Below are 22,851 nucleotides of genomic sequence, written 5' to 3' on the forward strand. Positions count from 1 at the left end.
GATGGCTGGGTTGTATTCATGTATAGTCTTTAACTGGATAGTATGCAAACAAAAGCTTTTCACTGTATCTCTGTACACATGATGATAATAATAATAAGCTAAACTAAGCCCAATGATTTTTGTCTCCAACCGTAGAAAACTCTACTGCTGGGATACCAATTATACAGGTTCTGTACCTTTTCTCTTTCTTAGGTTCGTAAAACAAGTCAGGCTGCCCTGCTGGTATTACTGGAACAGGAGCTGATCGACCGGACTGATGTAGAAGTAAAAGTTTGCCCAGTTCTGCTGGATCTCACAGCTCCTGAAAGTGACGATGATTATAAGATTGAAGCTGTAGCAGTGAGTAGTTGGCATTCCTCCTGGCGTGATATATTACTTGAACTGGGGGATGTATCTCATGTTGTTTGGTCATGAACTTGCCCTTTGCATGGTTTACCTTGCTCCCCTGGGTCATTTACACCTCCACTACCCATGTAATAATATTGAAGAGCAGATAATCTGCCGGAGTTTCTTTCCACTTTTCATCATAGGCAAACAACTATTTCTACCTTGACTATCAACATGAAATGCAGTCACGGCTTGAGTACATTGCCCTTCTACATTTATATAAGCTTTCGCATTGTGCTGATTTTTAACCATAGTTCCACTGCAATAAATCTGATTAACTCAGTCCACCAGAATAGATCAAAATTTAGGGCAGTATCTTTCATTGAGAATGGACTCGAAAGTTGGTATGTGTTTTAGATATACAGCGTGGAAACAGGCCATTCGACCCACAGCGTCCAAGCCGATCAGCGATCCCCGTACACTTGCACTATCCTGCACACTTTACAATCTTTACCCAAGCCAATTAACCTACAAACCTGTATGCATTTGGAGTGTGGGAGGAAACCTGAACACCCGGGGATAATGCACGAGGTCACGGGGTGAACGTACAAACTCCATTTAGATAGCAGCTGTGGTTGGATCAAAACTGGGTCTTTGGCACTGTAAGGCAGCAACTCTACTGCTGTGCTATCGTACCGCCCCAACTTTCAGTTTCTTGAAAGTGGTGTTGCAGGTAGATAGGGTGGTAAAAATGGTGTTTGGCACTTTGGCCTTCATTAGGCAGTGCACTGAGTATAGACATTGATGGGGGGGGGGGGTGTCATATTACAGTTATATAAGATGGTGATAAGGCCACATTTAGGGTATTGTGTTCTGGTTTGGGCACCATGTTAAAGGAAAAATGTTGTCAAGCTGGAAAAGGGTGTAGAGAATATTTTCGAGAATGTTGCCAGGACTCGAGGCCATGAGCTATTGGTAGCGGTTGAGCAGGCTAGGACTCTATTCCTTAGTGTGCAGGGGGATGAGGGATGATGATATAGAAGTGTACAAAACTGCTAGAGGAATAGATCGGGTAAATGCACAGAGTCTCTTACCCAGAGTAGGGGAATCGAGCACCAGAGGACATAGGTTTAAAGTGTGGGAGAAAAATTTAATAGGAACCCGAGGGGTAACTTTACGTGGGTATATGGAACAAGTTGCCACAGTGGATATTTAGGGTAGGTACTATCGCAACATTTAAGAAACGTTTAGACAGGTACAAGGATAGGATAGGCTCAGAGGTATATGGACCAAACGCAGGCAGGTGGTACTAGAATAGATGAGACATGCTGGTCAGTGTGGGCAAGTTGGGCCGATGGGCCTATTTCCACACTGTATGACACTATGACTATGATTAAGTGACTTGCAACAGCCAAGTTTTTTAAATTGTTATTATCTGTGCACGGCCCCTTTGGTAAGTTTTCCTTCTCCTGGCTCCATTGATAATTGTTAGGGAATTCTCCTGATGTCCTCGTGTAAGCCATAAAGCACAAATGAAGAATGTGGATACCGCTTGAACGGTCCCATTTTCAGGAAACCTTTTCTCACTGCCTGTACAAACATTTTAATTTGTCACGGGAGAATAACAAGAAATATTGGCTTGCATTTTTTTTTTTTCTTTAATAAAACTACCTTCATTTTTGGAAACATTCCCAAAGCAAATGTTCAAAAACATGTACTACTGAACAATACTCACTTGCTGGTTTTGGTCAAGTAAATAAAACTGAGGTACTTAAATTCAGTTATCAAGTATTGATAATAAATATGTTTTTCCCTGGATTAATAATTAGATGCCGGTATAAGTTATTATACAATACAGATGATGAGGATTTGGAGCTGTAGGGATGTACAGCATGATAACAGGCCACTCGGTTCTTTATATCCACTCCCACGGGGTACCCATCTCTTATAATCCCATCTCCCAGCACTTGGCATACCCTTGTGTGCTTCAATTATTCAAGTGCTTTGGAGACTGAATACTGTCAGCGACATTGTTTCAATCACTCTCTCAGGCAGTGCATTCCAGACTTGGTTAAGATCTGCTGCAGTAGTTAACTGTACACATGTCTAGATTTTGTATCAATGCAACTAATTTATTTAGCTCTGAGCGTGTCTGTGTGTTTTCTGTCTGATCTGACAACCCTTTATTTTACCATAGATAATTTGTAAAATGGCCTCCATATTGACCAGTGAAATAACTGAACGTCTGCTGCTATTTCGGTTTTGTGAGCTGTGCAATGATGGCAAATTGTTCCATGTTCGTAAGGTAAATGGAATTGTAATCTTTATATTTGGCAGAAGGTGATTTGACAGAACTTCGTCCAGTTTTAGCGGAAACTTGTGACAATGCCTTGTTTTTAAAATAAAATTTGAGAATTCTTGGTCAGTTTGTTGGCATTTGAAGAAAGAAAAGGTAACTGTGTAATTTGTAGAAAAGAAGCCTTTTGCTTAGTCTCCAGATTTTCATAATTTATTCCTGGAGATATTTTGAGAAACTGTAATGGCAAACTGTGCACTTGAATGTTGTACTGAATCCATTAAACACAAATCTAAAGAAGAAAAGAAAATGTGAAGAAGGGTCTCGACCCAAAACTTCACCCATTCCTTCTCTCCAGAGATGCTGCCTGCCCCGCTGTGTTACTCCAGCTTTTTGTGTCTATCTTCGCTTTAAACCAGCGTCTGCAGTTCCTTCCTAAACAAAAACCTAACCCAGCCTATCGAATTGGAGAGTATGCTTGTTTTTTTTTTTTGTATGGTAAAGGGCCTGTCCCACTTTCACGACCTAATTCACGACCTTTTTTACTCGTGGACATTTTTCATCAGGCTAGAAATACGGCCTGACCTACTTGATGCCACTAGTACCTACGACTAGCATCACAACCTACCTACAACCTCGTGACGACCATGCTGCGAGTATGAATCAAGGGCAAACTTGGCAGAGGTCGTGAATTAGGTCGTGAAAGTGGGACAGGCCCTTAATAAATTCTCTTTTTCTTTCTTCAGGTATGTGCAACTAATTTTGGAGATATCTGTAATACGGTTGGCCAGGAAGCAACTGAGAAGTACATGGTATGTGGATCACTACTTCCATTCCTCTCGTTTTGACTAGCAAGTGCAAGTAGTTGATTAGTAGCCCTCTTCCGTTTGAGTCAAATTTGTGAGCTTCACTCTTGACAGGTGCCAATTTTTAATATTTGTCACTTCTGCAGCTAGGATAATGGGATCTTGCATTGCATTGCTGTTGCTTTGTTCATAATTGTATTTCAAAATACTTTATAATATGTGAAATCATTTAAAATTTTAACTGACTGTAAATTTGGGGCCTTCTAACTTTAAGGAGTCTCTGACCTAGGAGAACAATTGTTTATTGAAAGGGAATAGTTTAACATTTGCATATCTTTTGTTTAGAATTTGATGATTGATACAGTTGCTGGTTTGACATAGCCTTTATTCCTGTTTATCGACAAAATGTCCCAGTGACCAAGCTAAACAGGGAATAATGGCCAGCTGCCCTAACCTTTAAATGTCTCACATAAAATTGTACTTGATTTTAGATCCCCAGGTTTTACCAGCTGTGCTCGGACAATGTTTGGGGCATTCGGAAAGCATGTGCAGAGTGCTTCATGGCAGTGTCCTGTTCTGTTTCACCCGAGGTGCGCAGAACTAAACTCTCTCCACTCTTCATTAATCTCATCAGTGACCCTTCCAGATGGGTAAGGATCGCAACAATAAAATGTCAATATGTGATTTTAGAGAGCAGTGCTAGGGAAGAGATTTCCAGGTAGTCTGGAACGGCTCCAAGTATTAGCTAGTCTTTGTGTTGTAAAGTAATGTTACTGCATGGTCGCATTATAATCTGCATAACCTCCTGCTATAGCCATGTCATGCACCCACTTCGAAGGAGATCAATGGGCCGACTTTGGGATCTTGTACAAGCAGTTATAATGCTACTAATTGGGTTAATTCCATCTACTTTTAATGGTTAAACTTTGGGGGAACATCTCATCCTATGTGTTTTTCCACTAAATCTGAGGTAATCTTTGCAAAGTTGAAGAGGGCACTGTGATCTTGATCGTAGACTATTAAATGAGTCTGCAATGAAATTTTACATGGCCCGTTTCAGTCTTGCAGCGAAACTGATTTAGCTGTTTTATGGTTTCGCGATTCGCGTAACATAACGCGCACGTACGCATGTAATTGTAAACTTCAGGTTCTAAATCTGAAGAGTTCACTAACAAAATGATACCCGTTTACTGAAACTTTGTTGACCCTGCCAGGTCCGCCAAGCTGCGTTCCAGTCTCTCGGTCCATTTATCTCCACTTTTGCCAATCCATCTAGTGCTGGCCTGTATATCAAGGAGGATGGTACACTGAGCATTAGACAGCTGGACAATAGCGTTGCAGATGTCAGGTATGCATGCAGATCAGACAGTACTTAAACTATGGCTTTAGGTGGATAGATTGCTCATGCTTGCTTGCTGCTTACCCAGAAAGCTGTTCTCTGATTAACTATTTGACACTCAAGAGAATGGAGGACAAACCAAATTTATTGAAATGCTTCTACTTTTTATTTTTCTCTGCAGACTGTAATCACATTTTTTTATTTTAGAATTCACTCTCCACCCAACACTGCCCAAATATAATATTTTTTCAAAAAATATTTTTGATCAGACATTGTAAATTGTCCCGTTGATTTCTCATTTTCATTTATCTCAGATATCCACACTCCCTTTCCCTGAAGAGGTGCTGTGTCTCAAGTCCATGTGAGCCATTTGCCCTTCTGTGGTTGGAAATGGCCCTGAATGTCAACCTTTCTGATTTACCAACTTCTAATGAAATTCCTATTGGTTCCTCACAATATTGTTGCTGAACCATTTTGATCATATAGGAGATAGTAATCATTTTCTGCCAATCCTTGTTCCATCACACTGGAATCTGAATTGTGTTCTACCTTTGTCTCCAGTTTCTTTGTTAAACAAACTGGATACTCTACACTGTTTTCTTGGGTCCTTTATGTATAGAGCCTGTATTGAAATAAAGATGTGTGTATGACGAGAGAATTATGCTCACTGACTCCTCTTCTTCTGCAAGAGGTAAAAACCCATTCCAGGTAACATATTTTCATGTCAGATCCTTGCATTTTGTTGTTCTCAATCAGGCCTGGATCAAATTATATTTTCCCACAACATTTTAGTTGTGAATCTATTTCCAGTAAATCTTTTGTTTAAACATCTTGTGTGGCTGAAGAGTGCATTGTTTAGCATCTGCTGTGATCCCACCTGCTCAGCTCTGAGGGATGCAGATATAAAGACACTGACCAGCTGCAGTAAACCAGGATGCTACTTTTGGCTAACCCAGCTAATCCAACACATTCAATCTCAAAGCAAACTAGATGCTATTAGCGTGAATACATTAATTAGCAGGTTGAATAGGAAGTAGCTGCTCACATGCAATAAGCGATTTTGGTATTTCAACTGCGCATGCCCAGGTCATAGTTCACCCGAGATAAACATTCTCGGCAGCAGAGCTGCTGCGCGTATACAGACCTGCGTTTCACCCGTAGTCAGGATTGAACCCGGGTCTCCCCAGCGCTGCAAGCGCTGTTGAATTGCTACTGGAGTTAGATAATGTAGAACAAGTGCAAACGGGTGATCAGCGTGGACTCGGTGGGCCGAAGGGCCTGTTTCCATGCTGTGTCCCTAAACAAAATTAATCTGACTAGGCAAAGGTAACTCATCGGAGGACGCAGGGAGGGTGACACGGGCACAGGTGGGGTTGAAGGGAGGAAGGAAAGTTGTCTGGGTCCAAATTCTGGGACCAAAAACCACGCACCCCTCTCCTGCATAACCCCAGGAGGCAGATTTGTGAGCGGAGTCTAACTACCATCCCCGTCCCCTCCTGAGTGTCCCATACCTGTCCGGGGTGACGGGACACCGGCCTGGAGCAGTGGCGGCCCCAGGCTTATAGCCAGCGCGGAGAAGAAGCTCTAACTCCAGCTCAACTCTGCTCCAGGGATTGTCAGCTGCACCTCTCGCCTTATCCAGTGGCTGTTGGTTAACCACCTTGGAGAGAGCGAGAAAGTCCTCCAACGCTGCCGGGAGAGGTTCTGTGGAATTCCAGAGGGTGGATTTGTGAAGTGAGATAGAAATAAGATCGAATTAATGTTCATAAAAGAGCGACGCCTGTCCGATATTGAGTTGACAGAATTCTAGATTAATTCATTGGTAGAATACTTAACAGTAGCAATTCAACAAATACACAGTTTATACAGCCAGCACTTTATTCGCCTTTTCTTTATCACGAATGATCTTTGACAAATCCCATGATTCCTTGCGTTTTTCGGAATACCGAACTCGCTTATTGGACAAGTGCTTGGCAAAGTAACAAAGCAGGGATAGCGGTATTTTTATAACCACAGGCATAAACCTTCATTGCGCTAGTATCCTCTGCTTAATGGCTTAAGAATGATTTAAGAGCAAGCGTTGCTTGTAAATGGTGTGAAGCAATGGGAAAATTGAAGGTCAGCAAGAGGTGATGGAAGTGCATTTTTAGTGAGACTGGAGAAAATATGGTCCCGATTTCAAATCAATTCTTGCAATGAATGATAAAAGTAAAATTAGGCACAAGTGAGAGTGCTATTTACTATTTTTGAAAGATGAATAGATATTTGTATATAATTTCCTTTTCTGAAGCATTTAGAAAATTGCCCATTCTTCTGCTTGACAGCAATGAGTGCAATTAAAAAAATGTTTGTAGTTATTAAACAATTGAAAATATAAATGTCATTGAATCTACGTAACTTGTAACTGAACAATGTAATCTTCAAGCTAGCATAATCTTTGGCTGTAAAGTCACCTCGCCTTTGATTTTTTGATTTTTTTTACCATTCTGATGTGTGCTGGAGATTTCTTATTGTGGTAATATAATTTCATCTAATAATTCTAAGTCTTTCTTTTCTGTATCTCTAAATATGTATGTGAGAGCACTGTTGAAATGTAAACTTTTCCTAGCAGCATCTTTACTCACTTTCTGCAGAGCTCAAAATTCTGGAACTCTTCTTCATGTTTTATATTCTTTAACAAACGTTAGTGCTTTATTCCTACCTACTACTTTCTGATTTATCTTCTCACATCTTTATGGTATGGTATTATTAAATTCAGTAGGGTTTCTTAATGTTAAAAATAATGCTGAATCACCACTTGTAGCAGATTGAAGAAATACTCTTTATCTGTGGGAAAAACTGTTCAGAATAGGTAACCTGAATGTGCATAGTCACACCCTAGTTACTGTCTAATACAGCGATTCTAACCAGCAACTAGTATATACAGGGATAAATACCTAAATTGTACAAGCAATGGGGGAAAAACCAATCAATTAAGATTAAGGACTCTTCAGCTTTCTGCACTAGCAAAAAATTCAGCATTCTGCACTTGCCAATTCAGAATACATTGTGCTAAACATTAGTCCATTGTATGACTAAGTGCCTATATTTGTCACAAGGGAACTTAGCTTGAGTGATAATTGCAACTAAATGCGAAACAATTGTGTGTGCAGTGTAATTGGAAATATAATCTAGTTATTTCCAACCAAATTCTTTGGATCCTATACTTGATGTTGGTGAAGGAAAATACAAAGGCTTTCATAATGGGGCTTGGGAGTCATCAAATATGTCTGTTGTATGCAATGATCACCAATGTTGGTGTTTTGTAACTATACTTTGAAAGTTAGCCATTGCCACCAGAGCAATGTTTTTCTTTGGACAGTTGGTGCTGCTTTAGGTCTTGGGTCATCAGCACAACTCTCACCATTTGCAAACTGTTTTTCCCATGCACCGATTTGAGGATAAATGAGTTTAATGCAGGATGATAGGGGCTGGAAGGAGAAACTGGTTATCTGATGCCTTCTGGCTTCTATAAAATGTGAGATGCTGAGCGCCTCAATTAAGCACTTGCTTCCTTTAAAATCACGTGCACGTACACAAAATAATCTTCAATCCACTTATCACCAATAATTTGTTCACTGCATCTTTCTGTTAAAACATGTCACCAACAGAGAATGTGACTGCTTGCTCAAAGCAAGAAACCTGATTTAACTTGTAAGAAATCTTTTGCCTCTTTTTGAGATATCTATGCAGATGTCATCTGCATCCTGAGGTTGTATGTGGAATGTGATCTATTTGCGTGAGTAAAGATGTCTAAATTTATGACTGAAATACGAGAAATTATCTCTGTATTAAATTTTATACATTCTAAAGGGCCTGTCCCACTTACGCGATTTTTTTTCGGCGACTGCTGGCACCCGTCATAGTTGGAGCAGGTCGCCGAAAATGTTCAAAATGCTGAAATTCTAGCGGCAACCAGAAAAGGGTACCACTCTTTGGGCGACTACTCACGACCATACAGACGTCACCCCGCGACATGTCACCTGTATGGTCGTGAGATTTGAACATTTTTGGCGACCTGCTGTAACTATGACGGGTGCCGGCAGTCGCCGAAGAAAGTGGGACAGGCCCTTAACTGTCCTTGCAAAACGATATTGTACTAGACATAGAAATTGGTATTTGCGTAGTTTTTTAGCCATAAAACATAGGCAGTAGGTTTTGTATGCTTTTTATGAAGTGCTTTTATTTGGTGTGTGTACAATGTGTCCTTTCATTTCAGTGCTTCCTCTGGAGATGCATCTGAAATTCAGAACCAAGGCACTTTGCAGAAATCCACTTCGTTAAGAAATGATGAATTGACCAGTGACGGAAGTCTGCTTCAGCAGGAAGAGACATCTGAAACTCAAGGGAATGTTCAATTAAACTCTAATTTGGGCACTAATTCTCGGATGAAAATACCACCATCTGATACGTCAGATAGTACTGTTCCTGCTTTGGCATCAAGTGATCAGGCAGCAATGGACCAAACAGCTGATAAAAGCAAGTGCGTCACTACAAATGAACGTTTAGAAGTTGCAATTGCTAAAGAAACTGGGAAAATTAACTCTACATCCCTTCGAGTAAATGTGGAGCACCCTGCAGACATGTTTAATTCATTTGTTTATTGGAGATCGCCTCTACCTGACATCAGTTGTGACTTGGAGCTGCTACAAACAGTAGTTAAGGAGGAAAAGCGAGAACAGAACATCACCTCCATTTCAGGGATACTATCTGAAGGTTCCACGACAAACAGCGATCTGGAGAAAGTACTGGAGAGCTTACAGGCGCACCTGGATGACCCTGACGTACAAGGTACGTTCTCATCCCACTTCCAGTGCTCTGTTCTTAGTATGTGAGAAATTGTGGCAACAGATGTCACTAATGTATGTTGTGGCTCAGTGGTTACTCCCAAAGATAACTGTAGAATATGCTTCAGTAGGAAGAGGCATCTGAACCTCGAGGGAATGTAGGCTCTGCTGGAAGCTCTGGCTAATATTCAACTGTCTCCGCATCACCAAAACAGATTTTGTGTTATGATTACATTGCTGACTGGGATCTTTGTGTGCACTAATTGGTGGCTTGTGTTTCCTTCATTATCTTACAATGCATATATTTGTATTTAATGTGATTGATATCAAAGTGCGTAGGGCAGTGGTTTCAAATCGGTGAACAACTATCTAGGAAAGTGAATATAAAAGGCATTCCTCAGGCTCTGGAATTTTGTTTAGCTGGACTGGTTAAGGATGACAATACTTTTTCCAAAATAGCTCACTGAGAATTGACAACAATCTGAATGTTTTTGTGGTCACCATTACTGATGCTTGTTTTTAATTCTAGAACTAATTAATTAAATTATCTAGCTAATTTGTCCAAACCTCAAGATTATTATTAGTCTAGTAATACAATGGTTCTTTATTGTCACGTGTACATATCTACAGAGATTTATTTTGCATACAGTTTAGTAAATTATTACCATAACTAAGCACAATCCCCGATTAGTACAAAGTGTATAGAAATAGTCCACTGAGAATGCATGCAAGAGTCGGCAGGTCTAGGCGCTATTTTCAAAGTCCGGTCTGCGTGCTCAGTCTCCACCAGGGCCTAAGGCATGGCCTCTGTCCGGAGAGTCCAGTAAACCGTTGTCCCACTCCTTGCCTAGCCACCTTCAGCTTTTGTGCCCAGGGGGAGCCTCCTGTAGCCCAACTTGACGGCACGGAAGGTAAGATCCCGGTTCACACTCTTACCGGCCCTTGCTCTTGTGACTGCCGTCGCTTGCTCTCTCCATCCTGCTCTCCAGTGGGGCAAGCTGGGGGCCGGCTCGGCGGCATCCCTCTACTGCCTGCGGCCCTCCGCTGCTCGCATTTGGCCTTACCCGGCTCCTGTCTGCCCACGCAGCCCTTCATATTCTGAAATATCACCACATTCCTGCAATATCCCAAGAATTCTATTTCAGCATTAACTGTTAGCAACATTAATAATAATAATGTCTTTATTTATATAGCACATTTTTAGTCAACTTGCATTGACCCCAAAGTGCTTCACATAATTACATCCACACACACAGGCAAAGGTGGGTGAAGTGCCTTGCCCAAGGACACACACAGGCAAAGGTGGGTGAAGTGTCTTGCCCAAGGACACAACGACAGTATGCACTCCAAGCGGGATTCGAACCAGCTACCTTCCGGTTGCCAGCCGAACACTTAGCCCATTGTGCCATCTGTCGTCCCTAAGAACATTACTCAAGAAGAGGAGACTGCAGGGGCCTTGACAAAGATCTTTGGCCACAGGCAAGTCCTGGAGGACTGGAGAGTAGCCAATGTTGTTGCTTTGTTTAAGAAGTGGAGAGAATCCAGGAGATTATAGGCCGGTGAACTTCAGGTCAGTGCTGGGGAAACTATTGGAGAGGATACTTCAGGGTAGGATTTACTTGCATTTGGAAGAAAATTGACTAATTGGAGACAGTCAGCATGGCTTTGTCTGCGGGAGTGATATCTGAATTTAATTTAGTTTTTTGAGGAGGTGATAAAAATGGTCTATGAGAGTTAGGCAGTGACTGTTGGCTACATGCACTTTAGTAAGGCATTTGATAAAGTCCCTCATGATAGGCAATCTAGAAGATTAAGATGCATGGAATTCACGGTAACTTGGTTATTTGGTTTCAGAACTGGCTTAGAATAGAAGATCGAGGATTGTTGAGGAAGGGTATTCTGGCTGGAGGTCTGTGATCGATGAAGTTCTGCTGGGATCTGTGCTTTGGCTCCAGTTGTTTACGAGTGACTTGGGCGTGTAACTAGCGGGGCTGATTAGTACATTTGCAAAGTACACCAACATTGGTGGAGTTGTAGACAGTAATGAACTCTGCTAAAATGTACAGTGCAATGTACACCAACTACAGAAATGGGTGAAGAAATGATAGATTGAGTTCAATCCAAGCAAGTGGGAGTTGTTGCATTTATGGGAGTTTGTGTGTGAGGGAAAAGTATACAGTCAATGGCAAGTTCAGAGAGGGCTTGGGGTCCAAGTTCCTTGCTTCATGAAAGTGGCAACACAAGTAGATAAATAGATTTTTTAAAAGTGTATGGTATGCTTGCCTTCATTGGACGGGCCACTGAGTATTTAACTTGGCATCATGTTTGGCACAGTGGGTGGAATAGCCTGTTGCTCTGCTGTTCTATGTACTCTAGTATTGTTCTTTGGAATGTCGATATTTCACATTTTGCTCGCGAGGTAATTGGAATATTTGCAGTCATGATCTGTGCTAAGAAATGTAGAGGGAGAGAGCTTGGTCATGAGTCACTGGTCATAAATGCAAGACGCAATGGTTGCCAACTTGCCTGCTCCAGGAAAGTTGAATTAACATGCATTATGACTCAAGCCCGAGGAGAAAAAAAATTAGACTGTAGAATTTGAAATCTGAAGGAAAAATACAAATGCTGGAAGAACTCAGCCAGCCAAGCAACATTTATGCAAAGCAAACCAGTCAACGCCTCAGTTCTGTGATCCGTATACTGCGTTTAGAAGTGGCAGCACAGTGATAGATTTGCTGCCTTACAGTGCTGTAGACCCATACACTACGGGTGCTATGTGTACGGAGTTTGCACATTCTCACTGTGACCGCATGGGTTTTCTCCGGATGCTCCAATTTCCTCCCACATTCAAAAGACGTGCAGGTTTGTAGGTTAATTGGCTTCTGTAAATTGTCCCTAGTGTGTCGGGTGGAATTAGTTTATTGGCGATTGTTGGTCAGGATGGACTCTGTGGGCCGAAGGGCCTGTTTCCACACTGTATCTCTAAACTAAAGAGGCTGTTTGACTGGCTTGGCTCTTCCAACATTTCTGATCATGTAAGAATGTACTGCTAGTTTGGGTGTGAGGCAGATGACAGCTGTATTGGGTTAGAGAGGCGGGGCTATGTGTGCAGTAGAACGGGTTTTTGGACGTATCTCATGCTGAGAGATGTGGTGAATGTTGGAGCATTCTGAGGAAATTGGATTGGACCTGGGTGGTGGAGAAAGGTTGGCTGTCAGTCAGGAGGCCCGCAACTGATAGGTGGATGCGGGTGAGGATGTTTTTTTGGTTGGCAGATAGTTGGACAAAGGCCAGAGATGAAAAGACTAAAGGGGTGTGATAAGGATAGGAGAGTTGCAAATTATGAAGCCAGAGAAATGAATATAGGTGGAAGGGGAGGGAGAGGGGAGAAATAGGCGTGAGTACAGGAAGGGGAATGGGAAGGAAGAGGCGGGGCAGGTCGGGGCTGGGGGGGGGGGGGGGGGGGGGGGGGGGGGATAGAGAGGGAGTAGAAGCGGAGGTGGAGGGTTTGGTAAGTTAACTAAAATTAGAGAATTCAATGTTCGTACATTACAAGCTCTAACCCTGTTGTGTCTGGGGGGAGTTCTCCTCTTTAAGGACTAGTCCCCTAGTCCCCACCTTTCACCCACCAGCTCCTATCCCCACCCCTTTTTTGCTTTCTGAAGAGAATGCTCCCACCGCAAGTCCTTGGTTCACTCCTCCCTTCATCACCCAAGCTGCCCCCAGGGGTAACTGCAGGAGATGTCACACCTTTTAGACAATTATATAAAATTACTTCCCCCCCCCCCCCCCCACCCCACCTTTTATCACCTTTCCTCTTCCCATTCCACCTACATTGCTTTCTTTGACCACAATTCGCAGCTCTTCCATCCTTATCTCACGCCTTTAGTCTTTTCCTCTCTGGCCTTTGTACAAGCATCTTCCTGTCATAATTCCCCTCCCCTGTTATAGTTAACATCGACCTGTTTCTTTTATCATCATTACATCTTTCATTCATTGTTCTTTATCTCTCTACATTATCATCTATTTTTCTCGTTTTAGTCTATCCCTAACTAGTCTAAATAAGGGTCTCGACCCGAGACGTCACCCATTCCTTCTTCCCAGAGATGCTGCCCTTTCTGCTGAGATACTCCAGCTCTTTGTGTCTATCGTCCATTTATCACTTGTCAGGTCTTGTCCTACCCCTCCTCTGTTCCAGCTTTCTTGCGTCCCGCAAACCCCCACAATCAATATGAAGAAGGGTCCTGACCCGAAACATCACCTATCCACATTGTCCAGGGTCCCATCGCAGAATCCGGCATAGCATTCAATATGCATGCCTGCTTCAGAGTGAGTGGCTCACAATATCTGGACCCCACACGAGCGTTTAAATTTCCTGGTACTGGCATCCATATTTGTTTTGAACGCCACTCCGGAAGTCCAAGCACTTTGATACGTTAACACGCCATTTACACCAGATTCAGTTTTTGCAAGCTTTGTAAACAATGTTAAAAGTAGACTTTTCTAATATTATTCAATCGTATAGTGCACATGAATATTGTTGTATCAGTAATCCACTTTTGGAGTAACATTTGTTTTCCAGAATAATGAGAACTTTAAAATATGGAGAAACTGGTTCCCCTTGATCAAAGGAAGTTTGATAGAGGTATACAAGATGGCAATTACAGAGGGTAATTGGAGTCAGTTGTTAACATTTTGGTAAAACATGGGAGGAGATATGAGAATTTTTTAATGAAGAACCAAGATATTATCTGGAAACCACTGTCATGAGGAAGAGCTTGCAAATAGGAAGTCGATGGGCACTTGAGAATAATTTACACGGGTATGGAAAAAGAGCTGTGTAATGACACTGCTGATGGACAAAAATGCTGGAGAAACTCAGCGGGTGCAGCAGCATCTATGGAGCGAAGGAAATAGGCAACGTTTTGGGCCGAAATGTTGCCTATTTCCTTCGTTCCATAGATGCTGCTGCACCCGCTGAGTTTCTCTAGCATTTTTGTCTACCTTCGATTTTCCAGCATCTGCAGTTCCTACTTAAACATAATGACACTGCTGGACTTGCTTTATTAAGGGTCAGTGGGAACTTGATGAATCATCTCTTGAACCATAACAGTTTGACAGTTCTGTAATTACAACGCATGCTCTTTAGGATAATGCACGAAAGAGAAGCTTATTTATGTCCATTGCCAAGAGGTCAGTACTACAAGAAACCCAAGGGTGTGCAGAAATATATAGTGAAATTGAAAAGGAAAAAAAATATTGAAGTAAAATCAAAGAGAACCTCAAGACGGTCTATAAATACTCGGTTGGTGATGACGGACAGAGTTGCGCCTGTTAGTGACTGATGATTCAGAAACATGGGATGATTCTAAATAAATGTTACTTTGGCTAACTTCCAAGAAGAGAAGGGCAATGCAGGTGTAGTTAAGGAGGAAGAGTGCAAAATATTATATATGGTAAAAATAAAAGGAGAAAATATTAAATGATTTACATTTAAAAATATATACATCATAGCTAAATAACCAGAAAGCACAAGGAAGGAAACAGTGATTATAATTTTCCACTCTCTGGCTGTGCTCATAGTGCTAGAGGATTAGGATCTTGCTAAAGTGATAATATATTTAATAGGTGAAAGGGATAGAGTGAGTCATTACAGATCTGTCCACCTAAAATTGGCATGGAGATATATATCTAGTGTTGTGTGGCAATGCTCAGTGGCATGTTGCGTGTAAGGACGCCTCTTCCCTCACAAATGTCCTTGAAGGGGACCTGCCTGAGCATTGCTGGACTCCATGAGCCAAGATAGGGAACAAGTATTGAGAAGGTGCCATTTTCGCTCCACTGAATGATGTACATGTAATGTGCCTTTCCTGCTACAAAATAATGTTTCAGCTGTTGGTTCTGCAATCCTTCTCTGGAAACTTTTCACAAGGCTTCCTTGTGTTTCTAGTTTGGTGCTTGTAATGTTCTTGTTTTTGTTTTGAAAGCTTTTGGATAGAGCTCCCAAAGTCATTTATTTGGAAAGTTGAGAACCAGAAAAACAATCCATCCTCTTCATGCTCCACCTGTGCCTCTCAGTCCAGAGTAATGCAAAACTATTGCAACACTGTTTATGACATTGAATTGAATAAATGTTATTAACCATGTATGTATACATACAAGGAATTTGCCTTGGTGCTTTGCTCGCAAGTAACAACACGATATATATTTTTGCTGAACATCTGTTTTATGGATCTGTTTGGAATATGCCTTTACACATTACTTTTCAGTTGCAGCAAAGTATCTAAGTTGGGAAAGTGTCTGGTTTAAAGAAAGTCTGTTTGTAAGTGTCCCTGACTGGCTGTGCTTTCTATAACCAAACCAATTCTAGAGGCTTCAGGTTTAGCTTTCCTTAATATGTGATCATTAATGTCATGCACCCTATGATTAAGTACTCTCATCTATATTAGAGCAAACATGATGTTAAAGATAGATGCAAAATGCTGGAGTAACTCAGTGGGTCAAGCAACATCTCTGGAGACAATGGATAGGTGATGTTTCGGGTTGGGACCCTTCTTCAGACTGATGTTAAAAAAATTAAATGATGTTATTTCTGATTGGATGAATCTATGTCAATGTTGTTTCCCTTTTATGGATATTTTTAAATCTAAGTATATGTATATTTAAGAGTTTTTTGTTCCTAAGGCTCAAGAAGGGAAGTATTATTTTATTCTGTGCTTTGAAACAATTAACTACTTAATTACAGCATGGTTGATCTCTATCTGAATCCGTTCATAGCAAAAGGATTTGAGTATAAGAGCAGGGAGGTTCTACTGCAGTTGTACAGGGTCTTGGTGAGACCACACCTGGAGTATTGCGTACAGTTTTGGTCTCCTAATCTGAGGAAAGACATTCTTGCCATAGAGGGAGTACAGAGAAGGTTCACCAGACTGATTCCTGGGATGGCAGGACTTTCATATGAAGAAAGACTGGATAGACTCAGCTTGTACACGCTAGAATTTAGAAGATTGAGGGGGGATCTTATAGAAACTTACAAAATTCTTAAGGGGTTGGACAGGCTAGATGCAGGAAGATTATTCCCGATGTTGGGGAAGTCCAGAACTAGGGGTCACAGTTTAAGGATAAGAGGGAAGTCTTTTAGGACCGAGATTAGAAAATCATTTTTTACACAGAGAGTGGTGAATCTGTGGAATTCTCTGCCACAGAAGGTAGTTGAGGCCAGTTCATTGGCTATATTTAAGAGGGAGTTAGATCTGGCCCTTGTGGCTAAAGGGATCGGGGTATGGAGAGAAGGCAGGGATGGGATACTGAGTTGGATGATCAGCCATGGTCATATCGAATGGCGGTGCAGGCTCGAAGGGCCGAATGGCCTACTCCACCTATTTTATATGTTTCTATGTTTACCCACTTTGGTTAAGTATCTCTTAGTGCAAATGGTTGCATTCCTGAAACCTTGTGTAATAGAAAATAGCATTATAAAACTAATTATATCAATGAGGAAAATGGGGTTAAATCGGTAGAGATTTTTAGACTTGCAATAACAAATTTATTTTTCCTTGCAGGATTTTAAAGAATAAAGGTCTTTTTAATTGCTATGTTTATTTTCGTTAACTAAAAATACAGAAGACAATGTTGCATTATTTTATAGAGCATCATAACACGTGTCAGTAGAAGTTATTGCATGTCAATTTCAATGGCCACCCCAGTGAAACTGACAGACGTGTTCTTATGAGGCAGTGGTGTTTGATTACTGCGGGATGCTACATAGACAAAAAAAATTTCCATCACATCTTTTCTCTGCTTGCCAATTTGCGACTTAACTTTTAAGTGATAGGCACAAAAAGCTGGAGTAACTCAGTGGATCAGACAGCATCTCTGGAGAAAAGGGATAGGTGACGTTTCGGGTCGAGACCCTTCTACAGACTCCGCTGAGTTACTTTTTGTGTCTATCTTCGATTGAAACCATCATCTGCAGTTCCTTCCTACACTTAACCTTGAAGTGGTTCACTTCTTCCCAATCATGTTATAACTAATTAGGCCCTCGTAGTACACATGTCGTATTCATCAATCGCCTTAGATCCAATGAGCATTGGAGCAGAAATAACTATCTTATATTGATGGAGGTCAATCAGACTTTTGAAATTTTGAAGTGACCTAGTTGTGATAGCCTTTTGGGATAGAGGATCTCAGATTCCCATCATTTTCTGACTAAATCTCTAGAATTCTAGCCCATGAAGGTGGTAGAAGCCAGATCATTGGATATATTTAAGGTGGAGTTAGATAAATATTTGAAAGATTGTGGATTATGGGGAACTGGCACAGAAGAAGAGTTGATGCCGGCATAGAATAGTCATGACGTTATTGAATGGCAAGACAGGCTTAAGGAACCTGGTGGCCTACTCTTACTCCTATTTATTTGTGTTTTTATGATGAATTGTTCCCTGATGCTGTCCTTCAACAGTTTTGCTCTAGACCAAGTAATTGCGAGAAGTAATCAAATTTAGAAAGGCCTGTAGGGCCATTCATTTCATTATTGTTGAGAGAATCTTGCTGTACATGCTTAACCATGCAAAAGTTCCTTGGGCAATTTATTTCTCACTAGTTTCATTGGATAGGTAGCAAGGGATTCTTCTTCCGCAATACCTCAACTCTACACTATCCCTACCACCTCCCAGCCAGCAGATTGTTAGGACCATTAACATATATATTTGGAACCACCTGTAAATGATGATATTAGCAATATTCAACTAAAACTAAAAACAATTAATGAAATAGTTGCACTGTTCCATGTAAATGCGTGTTCTACATTCTGAATTGTTCACGTTTACTGTTCGATGTCATCTCCCTATTCCAGTTTTAAGCTGAAGAGCAACCTCTTCCACTCTGTATTGCAGCTCACCCTTTAATTGATACCTGCCTATCCCATACATTTATATTTCACAAGAGCTGCTGTCTACTGTGCATTGTGAAGTGTCTCGTGACGGAACAGAACTATCCTATTGCACCCAGCTGCTGACATGTTGACTGAAACGACAGTGAAACCTGAAGGGGGTTGTCTCTAATGGCCATATTTGTTTTCCTCCTGCAGCACAGGTCCAGGTGATTAGTGCGGCTCTTCGAGCTGCACGATTGGATTCTGTGCCAGAAGAAGAACTGTCAGCTGATGGTGAAAATACAGATGCAGACCAGGCTGATGCATCACTCTTCAGCCCAGAACTTGCCTCCCCAACTGACACCAATTGCATCAAGACTGAAGTATCTGTTGGCTTGGACACTACAGCTGAGGTTACAAGGCCATCAACTGAACTCTTGGTTGAATGTTTAGAATCTAATGAAAATGAACAGATTATGGTACGTTAACAATATCTTTCAAACCCCTGCTTCATATACACAAGAGTATTCCAAGATCTTCACTGGATCCAAATATTGGAGTTTTCATAGGACCAAATGTGTCTTGTATGTTACTGAAAATCTTCTGGTATTAAGTATAATCTTGCATGTTGCATCCAATGCTTTTTACAAAAACATGGTAGCCGAAATACTCCTGCTGCTTTCTGTGTTTCTCTTGGAGCTGACACGTCAAAATTTGAATGGAGCTGAGGAGGAATTTTTTTAGCCACAGTGTGGTGAATCTGTGGAATTCATTGCCACAGACTACGGTGGAGGCTGAATCATTGAGTATTAATCAGTATGGGTGTCAAAGGTTACAAAGAAAAAGCAAGAGAATGGAGTTGAGAGGGAAAAATAATCTGCCATGATCGATGTGTAGGATGGCTTAATTCTGCACCTATTTCTTGTCCTGTAGCAGCATCTGTGGAGAAAGAACACAACATCAACCTTTTGGATGTCTATTTATCAATTTTTAATGTTTCTGTGCTATGGAGGGAGTGGTGCTACATTTATATAATTAATTATGAACTGTGTTTTATACAATACAATATCGTTTATTTGTAATTTGAACCTCACATGAAGTTCAAACGAAATTTGGTTTCTGCAGTCATACAAGAAAAGAACCAAGACACACACCAACACAATTTACACAAACATCCATCACAGTGAATCTCCTCCTCACTGTGATGGAAGGCAAAGTCTTGTCTCTCCCCTGCTCTCCATTCCTCTCCCGAAGTCAAAGTCAAAGCCCCCGGCGGGCGCTAGCAAGTCCCACGGCCACTTAAAGCCGCGCCGGTTAGAGTTTAGTTTAGAGATACAGCGCGGAAACAGGCCCTTCGGCCCACCGGGTCCTCGCTGACCAGCGATCCCCGCACATTAACACTGTCCTTCACCCACAAGGGACAATTTTTACATTTACCAAGCCAATTAACCTACAAACCTTTACGTCTTTGGAGTGTGGGAAGAAACCGAAGATCTCGGAGACAACCCACGCAGGTCACGGGGAGAACATACAAACTCTGTACAGACAGCATCCGTAGTCTGGATCGAACCCGGGTCTCCGGTGCTGCATTCGCTGCAAGGCAGCAACTCTACAGCTGCGCCACCGTTTCTGCCCGACTGCTTCTATGGTTCCTTTGTGGCAAACCTCCACAAGTGTAGATGTTTCAGAGTGCAAATAATAGAATTATATATGCACAAGGTCCAGAGCATCTGAGCTGGTGCATTTTTAACTTTGGCAGGCAGACTGTGATTTAGATAGATAGATAGATAGATAGATATAATTTATTGCCACACAACCAGGGTTGGTGGAAATTTGAGACGTACACGTTTGTAGGTTAATTTACTTTGCTATCAGTGGAAAACTGTTAAATCTGTGTGATTTATATAATGTTGACCTTGGGTCAGTCTGCGCACAGCCAACTCTTAAAATAACAAGATGTTCCTGTTGCTATTAAACAATTATGAGAAAATCAGGTGAAAAATTATAGGCACAGCAAAAAAAAAATGTTCCCCCATTTTCTTTGATCATTGGGCAATGTGGTGCAACAGGAGAACTACTGTGTTACAGCACCAGAGACCCGGGTTCGATCCTGACTATGGGTGCTTGTCTGTACGGAGTTTGTACGTTCTCCCCGTGACCTGCGTGGGTTTTCTCCGAGATCTTCGGTTTCCTCCCACACTCGAGACGTACACGTTTGTAGGTTAATTTGGCTTGTTGTAAATGCAAAATTTCCCTGGTGTGTGTGGGATAGTGTTAATGTGCAGGGATCGCTGGTCGGCGCGGTCTCGGGCCAAAGGGCCCGTTTCCGCACTGTATCACTAAAACTAAAATGCATTATTTATATGAAATAAAGATCTGGGATTGGTGGGAAATAGAGCTCATGCAGAAAATATTCAGCAACATCTGTGGAGAGAAATGATTTGCCAGCCTCTTCATAAACATTTTCAGCAGGGTTGGTGAGCCCATGGTGTGCACACTATTTGATGCTGAGTAAAGTCATGTGTGGCACTTGTGGTCACCTTTGACAGCAGAGTTACCATTGAAAGAAACTATGCAGAATAATGACCAAAGGAAGCAATTCTGAGCATACAGCAGGGCAAGTTTGCACGCTGAGGAAAATCTGATTGCAAAACCCCGTTTGTAAATTTGGTTTGAGCTTCACAGGAACTGCATATTATACCCAAGGTACAAGTACCAATGTGTCCATCTGATTATAGCATGTGGAGAAGGGGTTTAACTGAAATGGAACTTCCGTTAAGCCTTGTGCCTATTGACTTGATAAAAGCCTATTGACTTGAAAAAACTGAAACAAGCACAAGGGCCAGCTTAGCCGTTCCAACATCAATCCTATCAGTTACAATCTGTCCTTTTTTTCTTTCTGGTCTCTTGACCATTATAACCAATTCCATTACAACCAAAATCAGCCAGGCACTTAAGCAAATAACATGAGTGTAAAATGACAGTGGCAGAAAAGCAAACATAAGGAACTGCAGGTGCTGGTTTGCCAAGGAAAGACACACATTGCTGGAGTAACTCAGCAGGTAAGGCAGCATCCCTGGAGAACATGGCTAGGTGATGTTTCGGGTAGGGACTCTTCTTCAGGGTCACCGGGGATGCTGCCAGACCTGTTGAGTTTTACTGGCAATTTGTGTCTTTCAGTGAGTGAAGGGCTTTGCATTCTTTGATTTCATCCTCTAGCTGGGCTATTCAACAAAACAAGGAAAATCTTGGCATATAAAATAGAGGTCACTCGGCTACCTTGGATAGCCGAGACTACCCTGATATCAGCTCTAATATTCTCTCACAGGGCACGGTTTTGCGAGACGTTACCTATGCTGCTGGCTTAATTGGTGATACTTAAGTCCATTCAATAAAAGCATGATGTGCATTTTCAGGAACTCTTTTACTGAATGTCCTTTGTGGGTCTTGTTTGTAAACTGTTGGTTTGTTTGGAGTAGTATCAAACCCCACTCCAATTAAATATGTTGCATGCATTTTGTATGTTTTTCCATTCCAGAACCTGAGTAGCGAGACACATTGTCATGCCGAGTCACTCGAGATGGAACGTCACGACAGTTTGCTATTTGGCGATGATCAATCAAAAATACAGGTGGGTAAAGTTTAGTTTCATTAGAGTAATGCTCAGGTTAAGTTTAACAACCACTAATTAAGTGAAATTCTGGGATTTTTTGAATAAACGTCTGATTTTTCTAACCTTCTTGCATTGAAATCCTGGTAACATGGTGAAATTAACCAGATTTGCCTCGTTGCTTAGGAGCAAACTTACTGATGATCCCTAATGGTTAAATAAAATAGGTAATTATTTCTTGAGATCGGGTTTGGAATGCTGTGGGTCAACTTTTCCAGTGATGTTTTTCATTTAACTTTCAAACTAGCAGCCTATTTTTTTTTCTTTTTTTCTTTTTCTTTTTTCTCTTTTTTTAAATCTGGCAGTAATTTGAGAGGCGATTACTGATCAATAATGGATAATTTGTGCATTTCTGCTTAACATTTTTTATTTTCCACTATCTGCCCCCTTCACCAGAAAATAGCAACAACTTGTGTGTATAAAAGGTGTAACCTACTGCCATGTCGCATAGCATTAAGCAGGATTGAGGAAAGAATAGACATTGAGTTAAGGGAGGTTTGTGGAGGGAATTCCAGAGCTTGGGACTAGAGAGCTTCACACGCAGACACTATTGGCGGGATGAAGGAAGTACAAGATGCGAGAGTTAAAATTAAAAGAGCATAAAGTGAAGAAAATACTTAGAGGTGAGGCAAGAAATTAATTTTCCTAACTCCGAAACATAGTAATGCAGTGCAATTGTAAATTGGACGAGCAATTTGTGCATGTTTTTGCTACT

General features: G+C 41.4%; 1 protein-coding gene across 1 annotated transcript in view; it reads left to right on the plus strand.

Moving 5' to 3' along the window:
- LOC116986459 (serine/threonine-protein phosphatase 4 regulatory subunit 1-like) overlaps positions 1–22,851 on the plus strand; it is a 59,489-nt gene that overhangs the window by 20,320 nt on the left and 16,318 nt on the right. Inside the window, exons 6-13 of the mRNA XM_033042012.1 lie at positions 193–339; positions 2,525–2,632; positions 3,370–3,435; positions 3,921–4,079; positions 4,644–4,777; positions 9,027–9,598; positions 18,683–18,945; positions 22,005–22,097. Coding sequence (XP_032897903.1) covers positions 193–339; positions 2,525–2,632; positions 3,370–3,435; positions 3,921–4,079; positions 4,644–4,777; positions 9,027–9,598; positions 18,683–18,945; positions 22,005–22,097 — 1,542 coding nt within the window. The remainder of the gene's footprint in view (positions 1–192; positions 340–2,524; positions 2,633–3,369; positions 3,436–3,920; positions 4,080–4,643; positions 4,778–9,026; positions 9,599–18,682; positions 18,946–22,004; positions 22,098–22,851) is intronic.

This window comes from Amblyraja radiata, chromosome 23 (assembly GCF_010909765.2).
Source record: "Amblyraja radiata isolate CabotCenter1 chromosome 23, sAmbRad1.1.pri, whole genome shotgun sequence".
Classification (NCBI taxonomy): domain Eukaryota; kingdom Metazoa; phylum Chordata; class Chondrichthyes; order Rajiformes; family Rajidae; genus Amblyraja; species Amblyraja radiata.